Source organism: Gambusia affinis, linkage group LG10 (assembly GCF_019740435.1).
Source record: "Gambusia affinis linkage group LG10, SWU_Gaff_1.0, whole genome shotgun sequence".
NCBI classification, from domain to species: Eukaryota; Metazoa; Chordata; class Actinopteri; order Cyprinodontiformes; family Poeciliidae; genus Gambusia; species Gambusia affinis.
This window is the reverse complement of record NC_057877.1, coordinates 24380794-24399971: the sequence shown is the minus strand read 5'-3', so window position 1 is coordinate 24399971 and position 19178 is coordinate 24380794. Positions and strand designations below refer to the sequence as shown.

At 35.9% G+C, this 19178-nt stretch overlaps 1 protein-coding gene across 2 annotated transcripts; it reads right to left on the bottom strand.

Moving 5' to 3' along the window:
- Positions 1 to 13861: 13861 nt before the first annotated feature.
- On the bottom strand, positions 13862 to 18751 carry LOC122838267 (interferon-induced protein 44-like). 2 transcript variants are annotated; one of them, XM_044128779.1, is made up of 8 exons: positions 18669 to 18751; positions 17370 to 17889; positions 17233 to 17281; positions 15776 to 15971; positions 15523 to 15675; positions 15268 to 15439; positions 14727 to 14827; positions 13862 to 14634 (listed from the first exon to the last, which is right to left on the bottom strand). In XM_044128779.1, the coding sequence occupies exons 2-8, from the start codon at positions 17839 to 17841 to the stop codon at positions 14440 to 14442; spliced, it is 1338 nt and encodes a 445-aa protein (XP_043984714.1). In that variant the 5' UTR covers positions 17842 to 17889; positions 18669 to 18751; the 3' UTR covers positions 13862 to 14439. The 2 variants fall into 2 exon arrangements, with proteins under 2 accessions (XP_043984714.1, XP_043984715.1); XM_044128780.1 differs by having other exon boundaries at positions 15523 to 15654.
- Between the last annotated feature and the right edge of the window lie 427 nt (positions 18752 to 19178).

Sequence of the window (19178 nt, the reverse complement as noted above, 5' to 3'; positions counted from 1 at the left end):
TCACATGCCTTGACTGAAAAGAGCTTAGTCCTGCCTAAGCTCATCATTAATTAGATTAGATAGCAAGGCCTCCTGTTATAACAAAGGTGTCAGTCAGAGCTTCACAGACTAATTGTGATGCTTCACACCTTTATGTATAGCCATGGAAGAGCAGAATATGAAAGAAGTAAGTGATAGTCTTTACTTTACAGTTTATATGCAAATTTCATGTTATAAGCTTTAGTGTGTAGATTATTCTAACACATGTCTCCATTCATGAAATGACAAAAAAGAATTGGTTGCCAAGGAGGAAATACATTAAATTTCACCTTTTCTGAATGAAGACCAGGGGTTTCTATGCACAAACAACTCAGAGGACCAATCACTGCAAAGATTACAATACATTTGCTGTTTTTATTTAAACTATTTAAACTAATCTTGTACATGCCCACTTCCAGATCACTCTGAGTAGCTTTCCTTAGATTACAAAACACACTTTACTGTAAGTACAACCACAACTCCAAACCATTCTCAGGACACCATTTGGTGCTCAATGAAAGATTTGTCTTTACAAATGGTCTTTGGGGTCTTTTACTATCAGCATTCCCCTGATGGTCTGCAGAGATGAATAAGATCCCCTGGCAGGCGCTCAGGCTATTTTCTGAACACTGTGGCCAGATACTCAGACACAATCCTTGCAATTACCTCTTATGGAGCACAGCCAACACACTCTGCTCTCTTCTTTGGTTCTGTACTGATTTGGCTTAGAAATAGAAGTAGTAAAAGGGGCAGTGACTTTCCCATATGGCATAGGAAAGAAGCTGAGTTGTTTTTATTGGTCATTGTAAAATGTAAAAGCCTGTTAGGAATTTTGCACAATAATTACAGAAATGTTTAAAGTTAATGATTAAATCTGCCAAAAAAAAACAACTAAAAAGATAGACTGAAGATTGTAATTGTAAAGTGACATATTGGGGAAAAAGTTCAAGAGGCACGAGTTGTTTCGCAAGGCAATGCATTTCATGCATTTCATGCATCAACACATAAATCGAAAAGAAGGACACATGTTTGGTCATGTTTCTCTGTGAATGATCAGTTCTTCACAAAGAATTCCCATTTTCCGCATCCAGACTGTTTTATAGAGGCATGCCTGACCTACTCTAGAAACCAGCACAAATATAATTACAGAAATAGTCAACAAAAATCTACACACACCCATTTACATCTACAGCTTTCTGAAATCAATAAAATATATAAAACATAGTTGTTCCTGGACATGTCTTAATCTTCATGCCTTTCAAGCTTAGAATGGCTCTAAAAACCACAGCAGAGTGTGGTGTAAGTGTTTGACCTCAATCTTTTCACATGCAAAAACATTGCAGTTCTTGCTATGCTGAGTCATCTTACGGGCTCTAGCGCCCCTCATTCTTTATAGAGTTGCTAAGTGAAGCTGCAGAAATCTTTCCTGACAAGGACACTATAAATATTTTAGGAATCCAGGCACATGCTCACAGCTGCTGAGAAAAGGAGGCTACATACAAAATGGATGTTAAAGGACATAAATCTGCAAACAAAGATTTTTATACCCTACTTTTCTCTAAATTCCCTGTGCCATTTTGGTAGTCTGTTAAAACTGTCATGGCCCTTTGTATGATTAGAATAAGGTTTACTTGATACAACCTAAAAATTTTATTTAAATGCCATAGGAATACAGACCTATCATTGCCATAAGTAGAAAGAAAGAAAGGAAGGAAGGCAGCCGTGTAAGGATTAATGGGATAATATGTGGATGGATATAAACGGTGAAAATAGAGATTGAAAGATTAGGTTAAAGAAAACCTCAGTTTAACTTGTGTGCTTTGGTAACTTTTGATCCCTTTTCCATTTATAGGCCTTTTTCAGTTTCATGTTGGTTCTTGTTTAATTTTAACAGTCTCACTCCCGACTTGTCATATATTGACGCAGACTGTGTTGTTAATTTTCATGCTTCCTTCTGTTCTCGTGTAATATATATCAGCTTACTATGACTCCCTTTAAGATAATCCTCTGTTCACAGTCACAGGGAATAGAAAAGAGTGATTGCATCAGCTCTGTACACGGCGTGATTATGTAAAAAAAAAAAAAAAAAAAAAATCAAAAAATTATGGCTTATGTTATTTTTTAAAGGAAGGGGAGGGAAGGAAACCATACAGACATGAACAAGAATTGTCCTCATAAAAAGGACAGAAGCTGGAAATTACTGTCAGAAAGTCAAATAAACAACAGAATATAAAAGTACACAGTCTGAAACATGTAAGATTTAAAATTTAGTTTTCTTAAACTTGTTCTATCAAAGGTCACACAAGCTTTATAACATATCAAACATTATCTTTGACATTACGTCACATTCAGTGATTGCACACATTGAATGCTGTACAAACATCTGTGTATTAATTTCCGTCTGCTAATCATTAGACAGCGATGATATTCTTCAAACCATTTAACAAATTATTTCTTAAGCCGAATTGCACCTTAACATTTTTGAAAGGAAGGAAAGAATGTCATGAACCCCTGATTTTCTAATTCCTACTATCTAATCGTGCTTAAAATAATTTTGCAATTATGAAAGAATGTCCAAAAATAAAACAAAATAAATCACTAAACATTTAATTTAGATGATCAATTCACCTAAAATCACTCACAGGTGTCAGACATTCAGTTTTCTAAAAAATCATGGTTAATTAGGTTTTGAGATCCTTTATAAACACATTTCACATGATCAGTTTCCAAGATCATGTGAAATTTTATCTGACAAGAAATGAGACAGTATCATTTCGCAGTTAAACAAAGCGTCCCATGTTGTTCCAAAAAAAGGAACAACACCTCAGAGGGTGCTTCCCTCACCCTCTGAGGAAAGCACACACACTTACTTATGACAGTAAATGTCATAAGTAGCTGACACTTAGTAGCTGATACTTCATTTCATGTCTCTAGCTTCTGCATGTCAGTCTGCTATATACCGTAAGCAATATGGTAACACCTGCTCTTTCAAGGACACTATAGCAGATGTGCACACTCTTTACCCCAGAATCCTTTCAGAAACTTCATTGCCTTAGCTACCACAATACCTCCAAAGCATATTAGCAAAGATTATCGATTCTGATTTTTATGCTTCCCATAATTTGTGTAAAAGTTACGAATCACGGGGGTGCTGTGGTGGCGCAGGGGTTAAGCACAACCCACATATGGAGGTCTTAGTCCTTGATGCGGCCATCACAATTTTGATTCCGAGCCTGGTGACCTTTGCTGCATGTCTTCCCCCTTCTCTCATTACCCACTTTCTTGTCAACTTACTATCAAATAAAGGCCACTAGAGCCAATAAAACTTAAAAAAAAACCCGTTACGAATCACATACATGGAAATCCGATGTACTTTTAGACCAATTAGTGTGAAAAATGCAATACCTTAAACAGTGGTGTGAGTATATACTGTGCTCTGATTGTAAAAATTCTTACAAGTAAAAATTCCTGCCACTTCTTCAGCAAATGAGCCAGTAACATTTTTGCGGCTAAACAAAGCATCACATACTGTTCCCAAAAACAGGGTGTGTACCTTCCTCAGAGGATGATGCAACACTTAACTATGACAGACGTTCAGTACCTGACACATCATTTCACTAGGTGTGCACTGACTGCAGTCCTTACCAGTTGCACTGATCTCCAATTTCTAATATTTAAATAGCCTGATCCTCCGATTTTTATTTTTCTGATGCCAATTTATTTGATCTGAAATGTCACTGAGTTGTCAGTGTTTGTTAACTGCAAACGTGCAGACATGACTTAGTGGTCTGTCAGTCAAAAACCTTTTTCACAGGAGAGCAGAAGAGGACAGTGGTTTATTTTTAGACCTTTGCCAAGGTAGATAAGATTGTGGGACAAGATTGGCTTCACATATTAGCTGATTACTGATCTCCCAAAATTAAGAAAATCGTAGTCGATAAATTGGTGCTCGTCTATATTTCTCCTTTCTATATTCTGTGCAAAACCAGCGATCAGGGCTGAAACTTAGGAGTAGTGATGGACTCTGACCTTAACTTTCAGAGCCACATAAAGACAGTCACAAAGACGGCCTTCTATCACCTGAAGAACATTTCCAGGATTAAAGGACTAATGTCTCAGCCAGATCTAGAGAAACTCATTCATGCGTTTATCTTCAGTCGTATTGATTATTGCAACAGCGTCTTCACAGGTCTGTCCAACAAATCAATCAAACAGCTGCAGCTGATCCAGAATGCTGCTGCTCGCGTTCTCACTAAAACCAGGAAGACAGAGCACATAACACCAGTTTTAAAGTCTCTATACTGCCTCCCTGTAGCTCAAAGAATAGACTTTAAAATACTGTTGTTAGTTTATAAATCACTGAATGGTTTCCTTTAAATCTCAACTAAAACCCCATTTGTTTAGAGTTTTATTTGAAACGTAATCAATTACAACATTTTTGACGGAACCTGACTTAATGTTGTGTTTTGATTGTTGATTCTATGTTGCATTGTGTTTTTGTGTTTGATTTGATGTAAAGCACTTTGAAATGCCTTGCTGCTGAAATGTGGTATATAAATAAAGTTTGATTTGATTTGATTTTGATCAGTGTGCTCATATGAATGACTATTTAAGTTCTTGCTTTGTGAGCACTTCTCTTTATCCTGACCCTTGATTGTAAAAGTAAATGCTTGTTTTAAAATTATTAAAAGGGTGTTCACCAACATAGGATGGACAGCCAGATCTATGTGGCTCTTCCTGCTCAGGAAACTTAAAAAAGCCAGGCCTTCATCTCTGAAAGTTGAGAGGTTGAGTAATAATCCATGTTTCTCTGCATAGTCACAGTTGTCAAAGTCATGCTCGAAGTGTTAGCTGGAAACTACCATTTAAATGAAGCTGACATCATCATAAGCTTCATTTAAGGTATCTGTTCTTGATGAAACAGTGGCAAGAAGAAAGGTCGCGTCGGGGTAGTAGCGTGTAAAGAAGGTACCATGGTCAGATGAGACCAAAACTAAACATTTTGACCCACTTACAAAATGGCAGGAAAATAACACTGCAACCCCAAAACATATCCCTGTGGTTGAATAAGAGGATTTGTAGCTAGCTCTGTTTTCATATCTGAAATAAGTCTGGTCTAAAAAAGAGCAATAATCGTGAAATGGTTTCCCGTATGTGAAATTATCACCCCCTATTGTAATTTCACATTACTGGTTCATTTGTATTTGCAGTTAAAGCTACGCTGACTGTAATTTTAACAAGCACTTTATTTACATTGCAATGAGACTTCAGTAATACAAAAACATATAAATATATTTTTAAAACAGCATATTTGTTTTTGTTGCTGTATACTTAGTTTTTTTTTTTAACAGAAATGACAACAAAGAAATATGTAAAATGATAAGCAAAATCGTGGTAGCACGAGCAACCCTTTCATGCTAGACTACATTGGAAAAAATCTTTATCAGTGAGGTCTGGTGATTCTAGATGTGAAGAATGTGTGACATCCCAGACCTCACAAGGTGCTAGCAAAACAAGCCTCAACATGCCTGAAAACAAATCTGGCCATTGATCTTTCACTGAGTCTCTCAGATGTTTGATGATGTCAATTTTATGGTTTGTGTCAGAGAATCGCTATGGCTTGGTGATAAGATTATGTGGTACATAGTGGCAAAGTGGTGAAGTTGCTGTTAAACATTGAAACTAAACTAATCATACTTAGAGTAGTTCAAAGCAAACTCTGCACTGCCAAATAACATAAGTTAAACTCCAAGGAGAAAGAAGAAGAAAGAAGAAATGCTAATTTTGCAATAGAAACTTTATGTGTTTGACTTGTTACAGGGTGTTGACCTTCAAAACCCAGCTGTACATGAAAAACTTTGATAAGATCACAGGTCAGCTCTGATAAATGGGGGCCGCTGGACAAAGTGTTGGGAAATCCACATAAGCAAACAAAAACGCACACACACATGCACACCTCTACACACACACACACACCCCCACACAAGCACATGCTCTCTGCAGCGGTAAGCTATAAGTGATACTGTCTTTGAGCTGTTTAACTTTTAACTACAGGGGAAGTCTTCAAGCCGTCTGACCTCAGCCACGTTTGTCCAGTTAAGGCCAAAGTCAAGGTAGCTGTTGCCAGAGAAACAGAAGCAGCAGGGATTTCTTGTGACCTGTAAGACAGGCAAAATCAACTGCCTGTCTTACAAGGCGTTACATTTTTCACAATAATTGGTCAAAAGCCCATGAAGTTTTTCTTTATCTCCATGATTTGTAACTTTTACACAAAATACAGGGGAGTATAATAATTGGAATCAGTGACGATGTTTGCTCACATGTTTTAGAGTTAATGTGGGAGATAAGGAGATAAAGTCTCTTAAATGAATGTGGGGGGGGGAAGAGTATGCTTAACATTTAAACCAATATGAAGTTATAAACTCTACAAAATGATAATTTGTCTAATAACATGTCAAAATATTTCTGGTATAAAACATGTTGGTATATTTCCAAACTTTTTGTAACCGTAGTGTTATTTTTTGTGTTGTTTTTTTTTAACATTTTGTTTCAAATCATTATGTTCTGTATCAGCAGCAAACTCAGCAAAGTTGTATTAACACATTTTGAAAGCAAGCTTTTCATCTTGCTTTTCTCATCCGTGTTTGCCAGTAAATGTGAGATGAATTTAGCAAACTGAAATCTAGCTGTAAAAATTGTTGCAAGCCGCAACCTAAATAAAATTAAAATTAGTTGTGAAAAGAGTGCAATAATGTTAATATATTTCATAATATATTAACCTAAACTTCGCCAGTTGTTAGTTGTAGTAGTTTGAATGTTTCTTGTTAAATGCAGTAACTTGAATATCACAGAAAACATGTTTGCATCTTTTATAAGACCTTCATTTTGACAGATTGTGCTTATTTTGCGAGAAAGGCTGCACATTACTTTTGTATTATTCTTCTTTATCAACATTGTTGATAAAAACTAACAATGTTTTATTATTGTTGGTTTGATCTGCTTTCTTCTGGCACCAAATATCCGCTGATCTGGTCTCCTGTGTCAAACCATAATATTTATGGCCGTATCAGAACAAATCCTCACTGGCCTTGTTTTTCTTGGCCATCAATATAAAAACATACTGCACTTAATCCATATGTTTTAAACAGATAAATAATCTGACACAATTTTCAACTTTTTATGTCACTTAACAAATTTCGCTATAAATATCATATGTTCTAACAAAAATAAAACATTTTTCACAAGTTTAAAAAAACCTAAATTATACTTAAAATGGAACAGTAAAAATTAATAAAAAGGAGTAAATGACTCAAGATCTCCTATTATTAAGTCCATGTGAACTCATGTTGTTTAGTGGCCCCACATTGCGGCCCAGTTTCCTGTGTACATTTCCTAAATGCCACAATACATTGGTGACTAAAAGTGTTGATGGTTTGACCCAGAGTCTTTTGTTTGACCAAAAACAAAGTTAGTCAATTCTTGGAATCTTTTTTTGTCATTGTGTTGCCATCCAGCAACTTTGGTATTAAAGGGAAAACAACAACAGTGAGCTTAAAGGAAAGCTTCAGGGTTTCTGAAGTGGCGTTATGTTGATCAGTTACAAACACTTAATCTCAGATGCAGAATCTTTTCCCCATTTCAAGGGAGAAAGGTCCAGTTTTAGTTTTAAGCAAAACCTTGAGAAATCTGCAACTGTACCATACATACAATTTAGTGGGTCTTATAAACTGAAGTTAACTGCTAAGCTGATAGATTAACCTCCTGTGATTGTAGAATCTGAAGTGCACTCTAGCAGGACATGCAATAAATTCATGTCCTGCTTCTTTACAGATAAAATGTAACATTTAGAGTTTATCTGCACATAAACATTAAATCCAGTACCTGTACTATGTCTAATCAAAACAAATGCACTCAAAATCTGGTGGAGAAACATTCAAACTGTGGCATATTTAATGTGGAAAAAATAACGTCAAAGAAGAGAATAATGAGGAGGAATACATTAAACGTGAACAACCACTGTAAAATGATTAATAACAATCCTAAGCATAACATTAGAAATTTATGGTTTTTTTAGTCACTCTGTGACATTGGCTCTTGCATTAAGCACACATGCACCAATATACACATTCAGACATTTCAAGAAAAATCCCTGTCCTTCTTCTCACTTCCAAGGTCTTTGAGCAGATACACAGAACCACCTTAGTGTTGTTGATGCACTTCTTCCTCTCTTCATTTTTTTTCTTCCTTCCCATTTTTCTTCCAGTAGAAAAAGGACCAAAACCCAATCACAGCTCGCCTTCATAAACCCGATGTTGTGCACACCCACCCACCTGCAGTAAACAAACACACATATGCAGCTGCACCCGGTGTGATTAGAAAAATCATGCAGTGACCTTGTTGGTACTCCTGTGCTGAAATATAAATCTGCCCACGAGCCTCCATGGCTCCGTTGCCATGGTGAAGTATATTAGTAATCTGAAGCCCGTCCACGTGGGCTTCTTTGGAATCACTGAGGCAGATATGCTTTGAATATTAATTTGTCCCTTACAGTCTATATGCTATCCTAAAAGATTGCATAACACATATTTTTGGAATATTTATTTCCTAAGCACATTTTAGAATCACAGTGAGGGAAATCAGCATATAACACAGCTCAGAAAATGTTAAAGTGTGACACAGTATCGGCAATATTCTTCAAATTTAACTTGAGAAACTACATTTCCTGGGGTAAATCATAAGTTAAAGAAAAGAGGTTTTAGGTTTCACACTGGTTACCAATTAACTTTATTAGTTTTTCTGATAGTTGTTGCAGACGTTCAAAGTAACAGTCTTTAATCAGACCAGAGTTAATGGTTTCCTCTGGGAAAGTTCCAAGCTGTAAAGTAAATTTCTAGAAGTCACACTGTGAACAAGGCCTATTTTTATTGTGCTGCCTATAAATGCATTTATGATGATGCTCCAGTCATTAACACTGTAATTATGATAAGACTAACTTTAGTTTATCTCAACAGTGACTTTACTGTAATTTATGAAGGTAATATTTTTGACAAATTATACGATTCTGATTTTCTGTTTGTTTTTTCACCATAGTAAAAAAAAATATTTCACTCATATCATTTTATTTTTTGCACATCTTTCACCACCATGCTAAAATTTGCATAGAGTGTTTCAGTATTGTGCATTTATAGGGTAAAATCTGAATTGTGTGGCATGCAAATGCATTCAGCCTTGTTTACTCTGTTGCCAATAAATAAAATATAGTGCAACTGATTATGGATTTTTTTTTTATTTTGTGGGTCAAACTACTAATTAAATACATCAGGTTTCTGTGTAAACAACTTATGACCCACATTAAAGGAAAAAGCACTTAAATGTGACACAGCACTCCAGTGTTTACAGAAGCAATAATGACAGCTCTCGTGTCATTTATCTATTTATTTTTATGATCAAAAGTGTATTCTAGCAAGTAGATGAAAAACACTTATTTCTGCTTCTTTTCAAGCTGCCATTTCTTTTGAGAAAAACATTTGGTTAATGTTTTTTATAGTTGACCTTGGATGCATGGGCAGATTTTCCATGCTGGACCTTCTTTATCTTGTTAAAGTTAAACTTGAAGAAACAAATGTTTTATTTATGCTGTTCTTCCATGTTCTTCCATACTCTCACTAATTTTCAAAGATAAACATCCACATGTTACCTTCCTCATGGCCATGGGAAGTGAAAGTTGATGATGAAACTCATGTTGTTATCCTGAGCTTTCAATTGCACAGAGGAACAGTTTTGAAAACATTATGTCCTTCCTTATACAGTCACACATGATGATTTCTTTTTTTTTTTTGTCAAACACTGGTTCCAAAACAACTTTGCTCCCACAAAATCTGCTGTTGTGAGAGGACAAGTTCATTAAGAGGACTGAAGTTGGATAACAATGCTGTGAGAAACATTTTGTGAAGAAAAGATAAAACTATTCTTCTCACAACAGTCAGCACAGGGGTTTTTTCTGTAGTTCTAGTATTATATGTTTCAACTGGTGTATGGCTCCAGACAAAAAATGAGATCAAATTTTAACTCATTTTATCTAGTTATCTAGAGGACCACAGACACTATTGCAAATTAAACTCCTCTGCCCAGCCTCTAGGACTTCATTCTTTTGAACTTATTTTAACTCAAAACCTTTTTGTCTGCTCTCCATCGCTTTATCCAGCTCTGATTGCATTAATCAGAACACGTCCTATCAGTGCTGACCCTCTTACTCCATTAACTTCCAACACATTTATGTTTAGAAAGCAACAGAAGACAGAAACTCTCTTTATGCTGTATTGTTCTATAGTGTGTGGCCGAGGTGCTCTCAGAAGTTAAGTTTCAGAGTTTATTTTGTCTCTTTATGATGAAAGTAAAAAGTGGAAGCTTCAGTTGTGAAAACAGGACATGTCATATGACTTAAATTCCTCCAGTAATGTTACTTTAACAATTAGAAAGTTTCATATCCTCCAAACTACCATGGTGTCTCTGAGGAGTAACTTTTGCTGCAAAGGATTTATTTTCTTACTTCTTACAATCTGTAACCCAGTACCAATTGGACATCTTCAGTTTTGTGAAAGGATTACCTAAATGATTGATTGGTTAGTAAATTATGAGAAGGACCGTGAGTAAAGCACTAACACGTGATACAAACAAGCGTATTTTAATTTGTCACCATAAACCATAACTAGGTACATATTCCAGTGATTTATGTGAAAAATGTGTGCAACACATAAGTCTTGTCCTTGCCGTTCTGCGAGTTTGTCCGCCTTGCCCTTGTTTTCTGTTGTTCTTTCACTTTATGGCACGCCCACAAAGGCACACACATGTCCACACACACGTACACCCACTGTTCTCTCACACTCTATGAAAAACAATGCCTGAATGAACACTTACCGATATGACCAGCTTTCGGGCTCAGGGAAGGCAGGAATGTGCAGACGAAACAACATGTCAGTGACTTACACAATCACAGCTGGGTTAACAGGTCCATATGTCACTTCTTCTCTGAGAATGCTTTTTTTCCTCCACTGACTTTCCCATATAAGTTTAGCATTTTATTTCACATGCATAATATGTGCATACTTTTATAGCTCAAAATTTAAAGTGTGTCTACATTTGTCCAAATATTTTATGTACAGTATCTGCTTCTCTTTTTTTCCTTTACGTATTATTTTTGGATAAAAATAGCCTCTAACCAAAAAAAGGAAAGCAATATTGTCAACTGTGTGCTTAATTTACTCATGTGAGTGGGTGCATGAGACTGAGGGAATGAGGGAAATTGTTTGTCCGTACAAGTGCTGGCATTCATGTGTCAGTACAGCACAGTATGTGTCTATGAAAGGGAGAGACCCCGAGTGGGAGAAAGGGATAAAAAGAAAGAATGGCAGGGATTATGAGGGGTATGCTGGTGTGAATAAGCTAGATCAGTGAGCCTCATTGGTCAGATTAGTTGTTTCCACCACAAAAGATGGAATTTACAGCTATGAGAGGCTGTAAACCCAGAGATTAGGTCTGTTGGGCAACACAGCGCCAGGCCTCGAGGCAGCCTTTTTATTTGGCTTGTTGGAAGAGCAGAGGCATGTGTCATGTGAATCGTGTTTGGTAGACGGGGTGGCTGACATTGTGGTGCTGTCATGCTCGGTCAAGTGAACCTGCTAATGTCAGTAATTTGAAACTTTTCAAGCTATGGAAAACTACAACGTAGCACACAGAAACCTGGAAGTAAGTTCAAGTTCTTGTAATTAACAGAGGACATGTTAAATTCTTTAACGGCTTTTGCAAAACAAAATTTTTTTTTTAAATTATTATATACAAATTCAAAATATCTATATTCCTTTAAAAGATAATTAATATCTCTTAAGTATTTGATCAGGGTTTTATGTCATAGAACCAAATAAAATAGTGCATAAAAGGGAAGTGCATTGAAAACAATCCATGGTTTGCAAAAATGATTCACAAATAAAAAATTTATTAAAAGTACGAATTTCTTTTATTCTATGCTCTCTTTCCTCTGATATCCTCAGTGACTTTCAAAAGTTGTCTAGCTAATAACTTGAGTCTAAATCTGTGTAAATAATCTCACAATAAACCCGACTGTTCTGCGAGGGTCTCATAGGTTTGCTAGAATATTAGAGAACAAGCATTCAAAGGAAGATCAGAAAACATAGCAGAACAGTCAGCGATAAAAGCGTTTGGCTTTAAAATGAAATTTAGAGTTTGCCACATTACACAGAGGACTCTTCAACCCAACTTGTCTACAAATGAATTAGGAATTTCCCCTTTGAACCAGATTATTGAAATTCCTTGACTCTATGAAGGTTTTTAGTGGTGAATTTGATTTGTTGCTCATGTAAAAATGTGCTGAATTCTAAGACAAGTTCACTATCACTGCCTTGGTTTATAGAGCAATGAATGTGTAGGAAAACCTGTTTTAACAATCCCTTTTTTTCTGTGAGAGCATTTGAGGTACAAGAAGTGCCTCCAGCTTCATTCTTGATCTGAGAAAGCAGGTGTTTCATTGTTACAGAGAAACATGTTGTGTAATCATTGCAGTGCCAGATTTGGAAAATGTCATTTTCATGAACTCTGGCCTTCTTTTTTGTTTGCCATGCAAAATCATCAGCAACACAGCTCATTAGTTGAGCAAATCTTGGTTAGTGAGGTCAGGACTTATATTTGAATATTTCCACAGCTTTCATTAACATCCTGCAGTAAACACATAGTAAAATTAATTGAAAAAAAATAAATAAATAAATACTAGACTGACATCAAACAATGTGTCATTAGATGCATTACATTGTACATGTGCATTTTTTGTTTCATTTTCTTCTTATCCCTTATAACTTTTTAAGGAGTCTGCCTAAAAAGTGGTGAAATAGTTCCCTCTAGTGCTAAAACAAATACAGTGGTTGTATTTGTCTGCTTTTTCCTTTGAAAAGAAGACAGCTCAAAACAAGTTATGCGCAGAAAAATTTTGTTCCAGTGTGTTAAGCTGGAACACACTGGAACTTCTAAATTACATTTAATTTAGAAAAAAAATTAAATGTAAAACTAACAAATTAGTTTTACATTTGGCATTGATGTTTTAAAATATGTACAATTTCTTTGTTCTGACTTCTGTGAAAAAACACCAAATGTGTCAGAAATAAATCTAAAAGTCACTGTAATTCTTTAAAGTTGTCCAATGGAGGTTCCATAATTTTTTAGCCTAATTCTAAGTTTTCACTTAAATATCTTTAAATCTCTATAATATACAGTAACAATGTTTTACAGACAAGTTAGGGATTATTTTTGGATACAGCTGATTTGGTTGCTGTAATGCCAAAAGAGAGGTTCTGCTGTTTATTGAGAAAGGACACATTATTTTTAACATATTGTTTTTAATAGATACTCACTGAAAACTTATGAATTATTACCTTTTCATTAAAGGTAATAATTCACCTGCTGAGGTGATTGTCAAAAGGTTATTTCCATTTCCAAAGACTTTTAATAGCAAGAAAAGGTCTCCTGCCCTGTCTCCTCTCACATCTACACCATATTTAACAATTAGCCACCTGTCACTGTTTAAGGTCTTCATTTTATCTTACTCACTATTATAGGTTCCTCTGTTGCTACTTTGTAGTCTGTCTGGTATTCTGTAACCTGGCTCATTGTGTGTTCTCCTCTCATATTTGTAAGTTGTTTTTGGTTTACTTGTTAAATTTCTTCAGGATGAAGCTGCAGTTTGCATTTTGATCCTGCCTCAAACTGACACAATATGACTCCTTAGTACCTACATGATCACATTTAAGATTGAACAGAAAACCAAGTGTGGACAACATAAGCTACAAGACCTTTATTTCAAACAAATGTTTCAAAGAATGACTGAAAATATTGTCAGGCTTTTGAGACAGTATACAGTGAGAGACCGCAGTATTAAATTCAGTAACGAAAAACCTCAAAAAAGAGCAAAATGGTTTTTAGAAAAACTAGACAAGTTCTGAGTAATTTCAATGCAACTCGCATTGTTGACATTTTAACTCTCGACTGAATTGTCACTCCAGTAAATGTGTAGGTGATGGTAGATATGTTTTGTTTCTACACAGCATGTGTAAAAGAATCTTAGGTTATGTAGAATCTTACATGTGCAGTGATGCAGTTTAACAAGCATATTTTATGGTGAACAATATTCCCAGGGAGAACAGCTAAATAGAATAGTGACATATAGCTTTAGTAGCATTAATATGCTAAAAGTTAGAGTTATATGTCTAGCTTTTCAAGCTTGAAATGAAGATTAAATGCATAGCTAGATGGGATATTTTATTTTGTAGAACATTAAACCTGTGCAGGTAAACAAACGCACAGGTAAAATTTTAGGATTTGCAGTGGTTGATCTGTTGCATCTGCTTTTCCAAAATCTTATTCCCTGGTTTGAAGCGTGCTCAATTGGTCGCTGAAATCATCATAAAAATTATCCGCCGATCGAAGCATCTGGGTGAGGGCACTGAGCAGCAGGATGTCACAGTTGACGTCTAGATCCAACGTCTCGGTGTAGTTCCTCACTGGAACAATGCAGCTCAGCGGTATGCCAAGCTTTGTGCTGGCCTGTTGCATCTGCATCATAGAGCACACATTATTCAGATCAAATTTTCTAAACTACAACAATCAACTTTCTGATCAAATGCTCTTTGTGTAAAAACCCTCACTGTCTCCTTGATGTAGATGCTCTGGTAGATGTTTGTCAGGTCCTCTTTCACTAACGAACAGGCTTCATCAACTTTGGTCAGTACAACCAGCTGAGGAATCCCTGCAAACACAAGCAGAAACATTTCCACACCGGAGGCTCAATAGATCGGTTTGTACACCTAAGTGGCAGGTAACTTTTAATTAACTTCACTTCAGGTATCTTCTTTACACATGGAGCCATAACTTTAAAAAGAAAATTATGCTAAATGTACTACCAAATTAGTTAAAAATTGGCTTATGGAGAACAAAGTCACTGCATAAAAAAACTCATCCTTTTTCTTTCAAAGTTTGACTATAAATCAAACGTAACGTTTCTTTTTGGTCAGCCAGGACATTCGTCCTTGCTAAATACCAGAATAGTTATTTTTGAGAAAATGTATTATATTCTTCAAATTACATGCACTAAGATAACTATACCACAACAATAATTTCACGAAGAACAGCGACTACTAATATTACACGTTTTCATTATACTACTATAAGAGATTCAGCTTTACTGACGTAGCTGGTTGGCCTTTTTGCGGATAGCTCCCAGCTTCTCCTCCATCTTTGTGGGCATAATGGAGATGTTGCAGGCATCAAGTATGTATGTGACACAGTGGATCTTGTCTTTGAGACTTGGAGACTTGCAATAGCCACGAGCTTCAGAATCCAGAGGAGCAGCAGGGTTGAACTGCAGTAATGTTTGAAGAAAAAAAAAGCTTAACTCCTGTCAGATTCATGCTCTATCATGTACAATGTAATCAAATGTCACACCTGGTAACGGTCAGGCAGATGACCTTTGAGGATGCTAGTTATATCTTCTATATCAAGCCCTGTGTCTGTGCTGCTCTCCAGTCCCATTGTGTCACACAGGATTACAGGTAGAAGTCTGCCTTCTCTTCCAGCCTTCAGTGAGTAAGTTCGAAACTAAAAAAGGTGAATTAATACACTGACAATAGGAATATTAGAAGGATTTTTGTTTCAGATTAATTACTTTAAAAGGAATGTAAATGTGACTGATTCAGACCTGAGTGGTGAGGCTGGTGGAGGAACAACCAGACATGGCCTGGTTGGTGACATGGCCTCTGAATACAGAGTTGATGGAGTTGAAGAAGCTGGACTTTCCAACTCCAACTGGTCCAATGAGTAAAACCCGAGCTTGGGACACAGAACTGATCAGGGGTTTGTAGTTCTCTATGTAATTCATCAGCTCCAGCTTATGTCTGTTGGAAGGTTAAAAATGTATAATTCAAGCAAATTATCAACTAAGCAGTTTTGTTTGTTGTTTTTTTTCCCCAGTGAGATGGGTGTTGTGATTCAACCACAAATTTAAAGAATTGATCAATTAAGGTTCAGATTGAACTGCATCTAATGAGGAACTTTTATTCTTTAAATTGTAATTAAATTAATCCTAGTCATTTGTATTGAATTTGCTTTTGGTTAAATCAGACTAGTTCAGTGCATGAATCCTACACTTCCGCCACTGTGACAAAAACAAAATTTACGTCTCTTAAATTTGGAAAAATGCCCTTGTAGATTAGGAGCTAGCTCTACTGTATAAAAGCCAATTCTGTAACTGCAAAATTTATACTGTAAATAATGGAATAAATAACAGTACGTGCAAATAGTTCAAATTAACATATTTGGTTCTGATGCTGTGTGTGGTGCCATAGGTTGGAGTCACAAGTCTGGTTTAATCAACTCTGTAGATTTAAATTAATGAATTTTCAATTCTGTTGATATTCTTGTTATTGCAAACTTGCTTTTCTTGTTTCTGTTTTGTTATTTGTGATACTGCAGTCAGCTGAAAAAAAATCTCTCACACCCCTGTGCTCTCACTTCCTCCCGCTCCCACCGGTAAGTCCAGACAGGTAAAGAATTAAACTTCTGTTTTACTGCAGTTACAATCTATAACATAAACAAAATTACCTTAGACTTGACATGTAACACTAACAGATTCAAACTGAATTTGAAAGACACCTTCAACGACAGCATCAAGGATGGCTTGTCAACTACAAGAAATTGGAAAAGAATGGCGAAATTTAAAATGAGATTTAATTACACACTTCCTCAAAAGTCTGTCTTTTTAAGCTTTAGACTTAAAGCTGGAAAATACTCAGATATTCAATATGGAAGATTTGCTTAGAATGTTTTGTTTGCAAATGGCTCAAACCCATTATTGCATCATGTACATCATGAAACTCTGAGCTGTAGTGTAGAACACCGTAAAATGATTGATCAATCTCTGCAGTCACTTGAGTTTCTGTTTCGTTGTTATTTTTGAATGCTATGTTTTTGCTATGTGAGGTAAGACAGAGTATTTCTGTGACAACATTTGTGTGGTCCTTGTCCGTAACCATGGCAGGAGAACAAAAAACTGCAGTGTTTACACCCTAGTATTGTTAGCTAGGTTCCCAACAGATCTCACTTTACCTCCCAGCAGTTATGTAATTGTATGCAAGTGTGAGTCTTCATTCATCTTACTCAAGGTTCCAGGTTACAGTCCGCCATGGATCCTCGAATTTAGTCTGCTCTGTGTTGAAAAGCAAATTTGAGTTATAAAATGCATAAAATGTTCATATAAAAATAATATTCAGACATTTAATATTTAAGTAACTCACCCACCACCTGGTAGACCTCACACTCTACCAAGTTCAAGTCATTTCCATGCATCTGTGCAGCATTAAATGGGTAATGACTTGCTGCATTGCTATATACAATTGGCTTGCTTGTATTAATAAGAACCAGGGATTCTCCAAAATAAGGACCAGAGTTGTTCATCATTCTAACAGCGTATGAAGCATTAGCAACTGGATATTTGATGAGTTTTCTTCCCTCAAAAGTAAAAAGAAATGCCTTGTCATCATTAGCATATTGTCCAGACTGATTAAAAGGTTGTCTGGTGTAGCCTCCAAAGATGTAACCAGAGACATTGTAGCCCACAGACACAGTGGGTGACTGGCTGTCACATTGCTGGTGAAAGGCGGCAGCAGTATAACCATGGAAAGTGGCTTTGTAGATCAGTTTCAGTTGAACATGTCCCAGCTGAGAGCAGATTGCTTTCTGATGAGTCACACTTAGCTTGGAGTTCATGATGGTCTGCTGCTCTGGTGAACTGAAGGAACCTTTGATATTCACTCACTTTGGGATGGGAAAGAAAGATATTACACAACTATTTGTTGACAGAAAAAGTAAAAAGAAAGCAATGCGTTGTAGCAAAACTGAAAACGCCATCCCAAATACATCTGTAGGTTTTTAAATTATTATTATTATTATTATTATTATTATTATTATTATTATTATTATTATTATTATTATTATTATTATTATTATTATTATTATTGTTACAGGAAGTTGGAAATCAGAACTGCCCCGTGGGTTAAATAACCACACCACGCAACATTAGTTACATTTTAAAGATCGGTCTTTATCTGCTTTGACTTCATCAGTTTTCACAAAGACTTTTTTATGATCATTACTACTGACAAGTTTCACATTTGCTTGTATTTATAGATCATACAGCAGAAAAGATCAAAATAATTTTTGAAAATTGCAGAAGTTTAGGGAAAAGGAGTCGTTGTCAGAAAATCAGAAAACCGCTGCAGCACCCGCAGGTGGCGACACAATCTTGATGCCGCCGATTCTAGAACACTCTAATTTTATTTTAAATTATTCTCTATTTCTTCTCAGCAAACATCATTTCACACTTTTATTTGGTGTTTTTAGTTTCTTTGAGAAGTTTCAAATTTATTTCACTAAATACAAAATCTGAACTTATTGGCCATCCTACAGAGCAGTTCTAAGTGTACATACTACATTTCTAAATATTATTAAGTAAGTTCATAAATTCAGCAAAACTTTGAATTAATGTAAGTTAGTAACTGAAAGTATCGCAATAGACAAATCAGTGTTAGTCTTACCTTGCTTCTTCTAAAGAACACTTGGTGTCGATGAGAAAAGCTCACTGACTGTGAAATAAATACTCTGGAGTCTTATATGGCACTATAACCCCTCCCACAGTCAACAAAAGTGAAACAAATTTGTTTGAGACGTCTGTTTTCAAAAATAAAAGTCTCTATCATAAGTCTTATGTTTTGTCTCTTCCTTCAGTAAATTTGTCTGAAGCCAACATGAACCACCTATGGATCCATTTGAATATGTTTTTACTTTGTAACAAAAAGCCCCGTCACATGAAATCTGATTTAGCAACAACAACCGCACTTAATTCAGAGTTACTTAAATCCTGATTCTTCCCTCTTATGATGCTCAGTTTGAACTCTGGCAAATTGTCTTCACAAGATACAGGTGTCTGAATACATGTGGTGGCCTTATTCTCAATTTGTGTTGAACTGATCCACCAGCAAACAGTGGCTGGTGAGTGTTTCTCAGAAACGCTGTTGATTTGAAAAGGGGAATTTATGTTGGCTCGG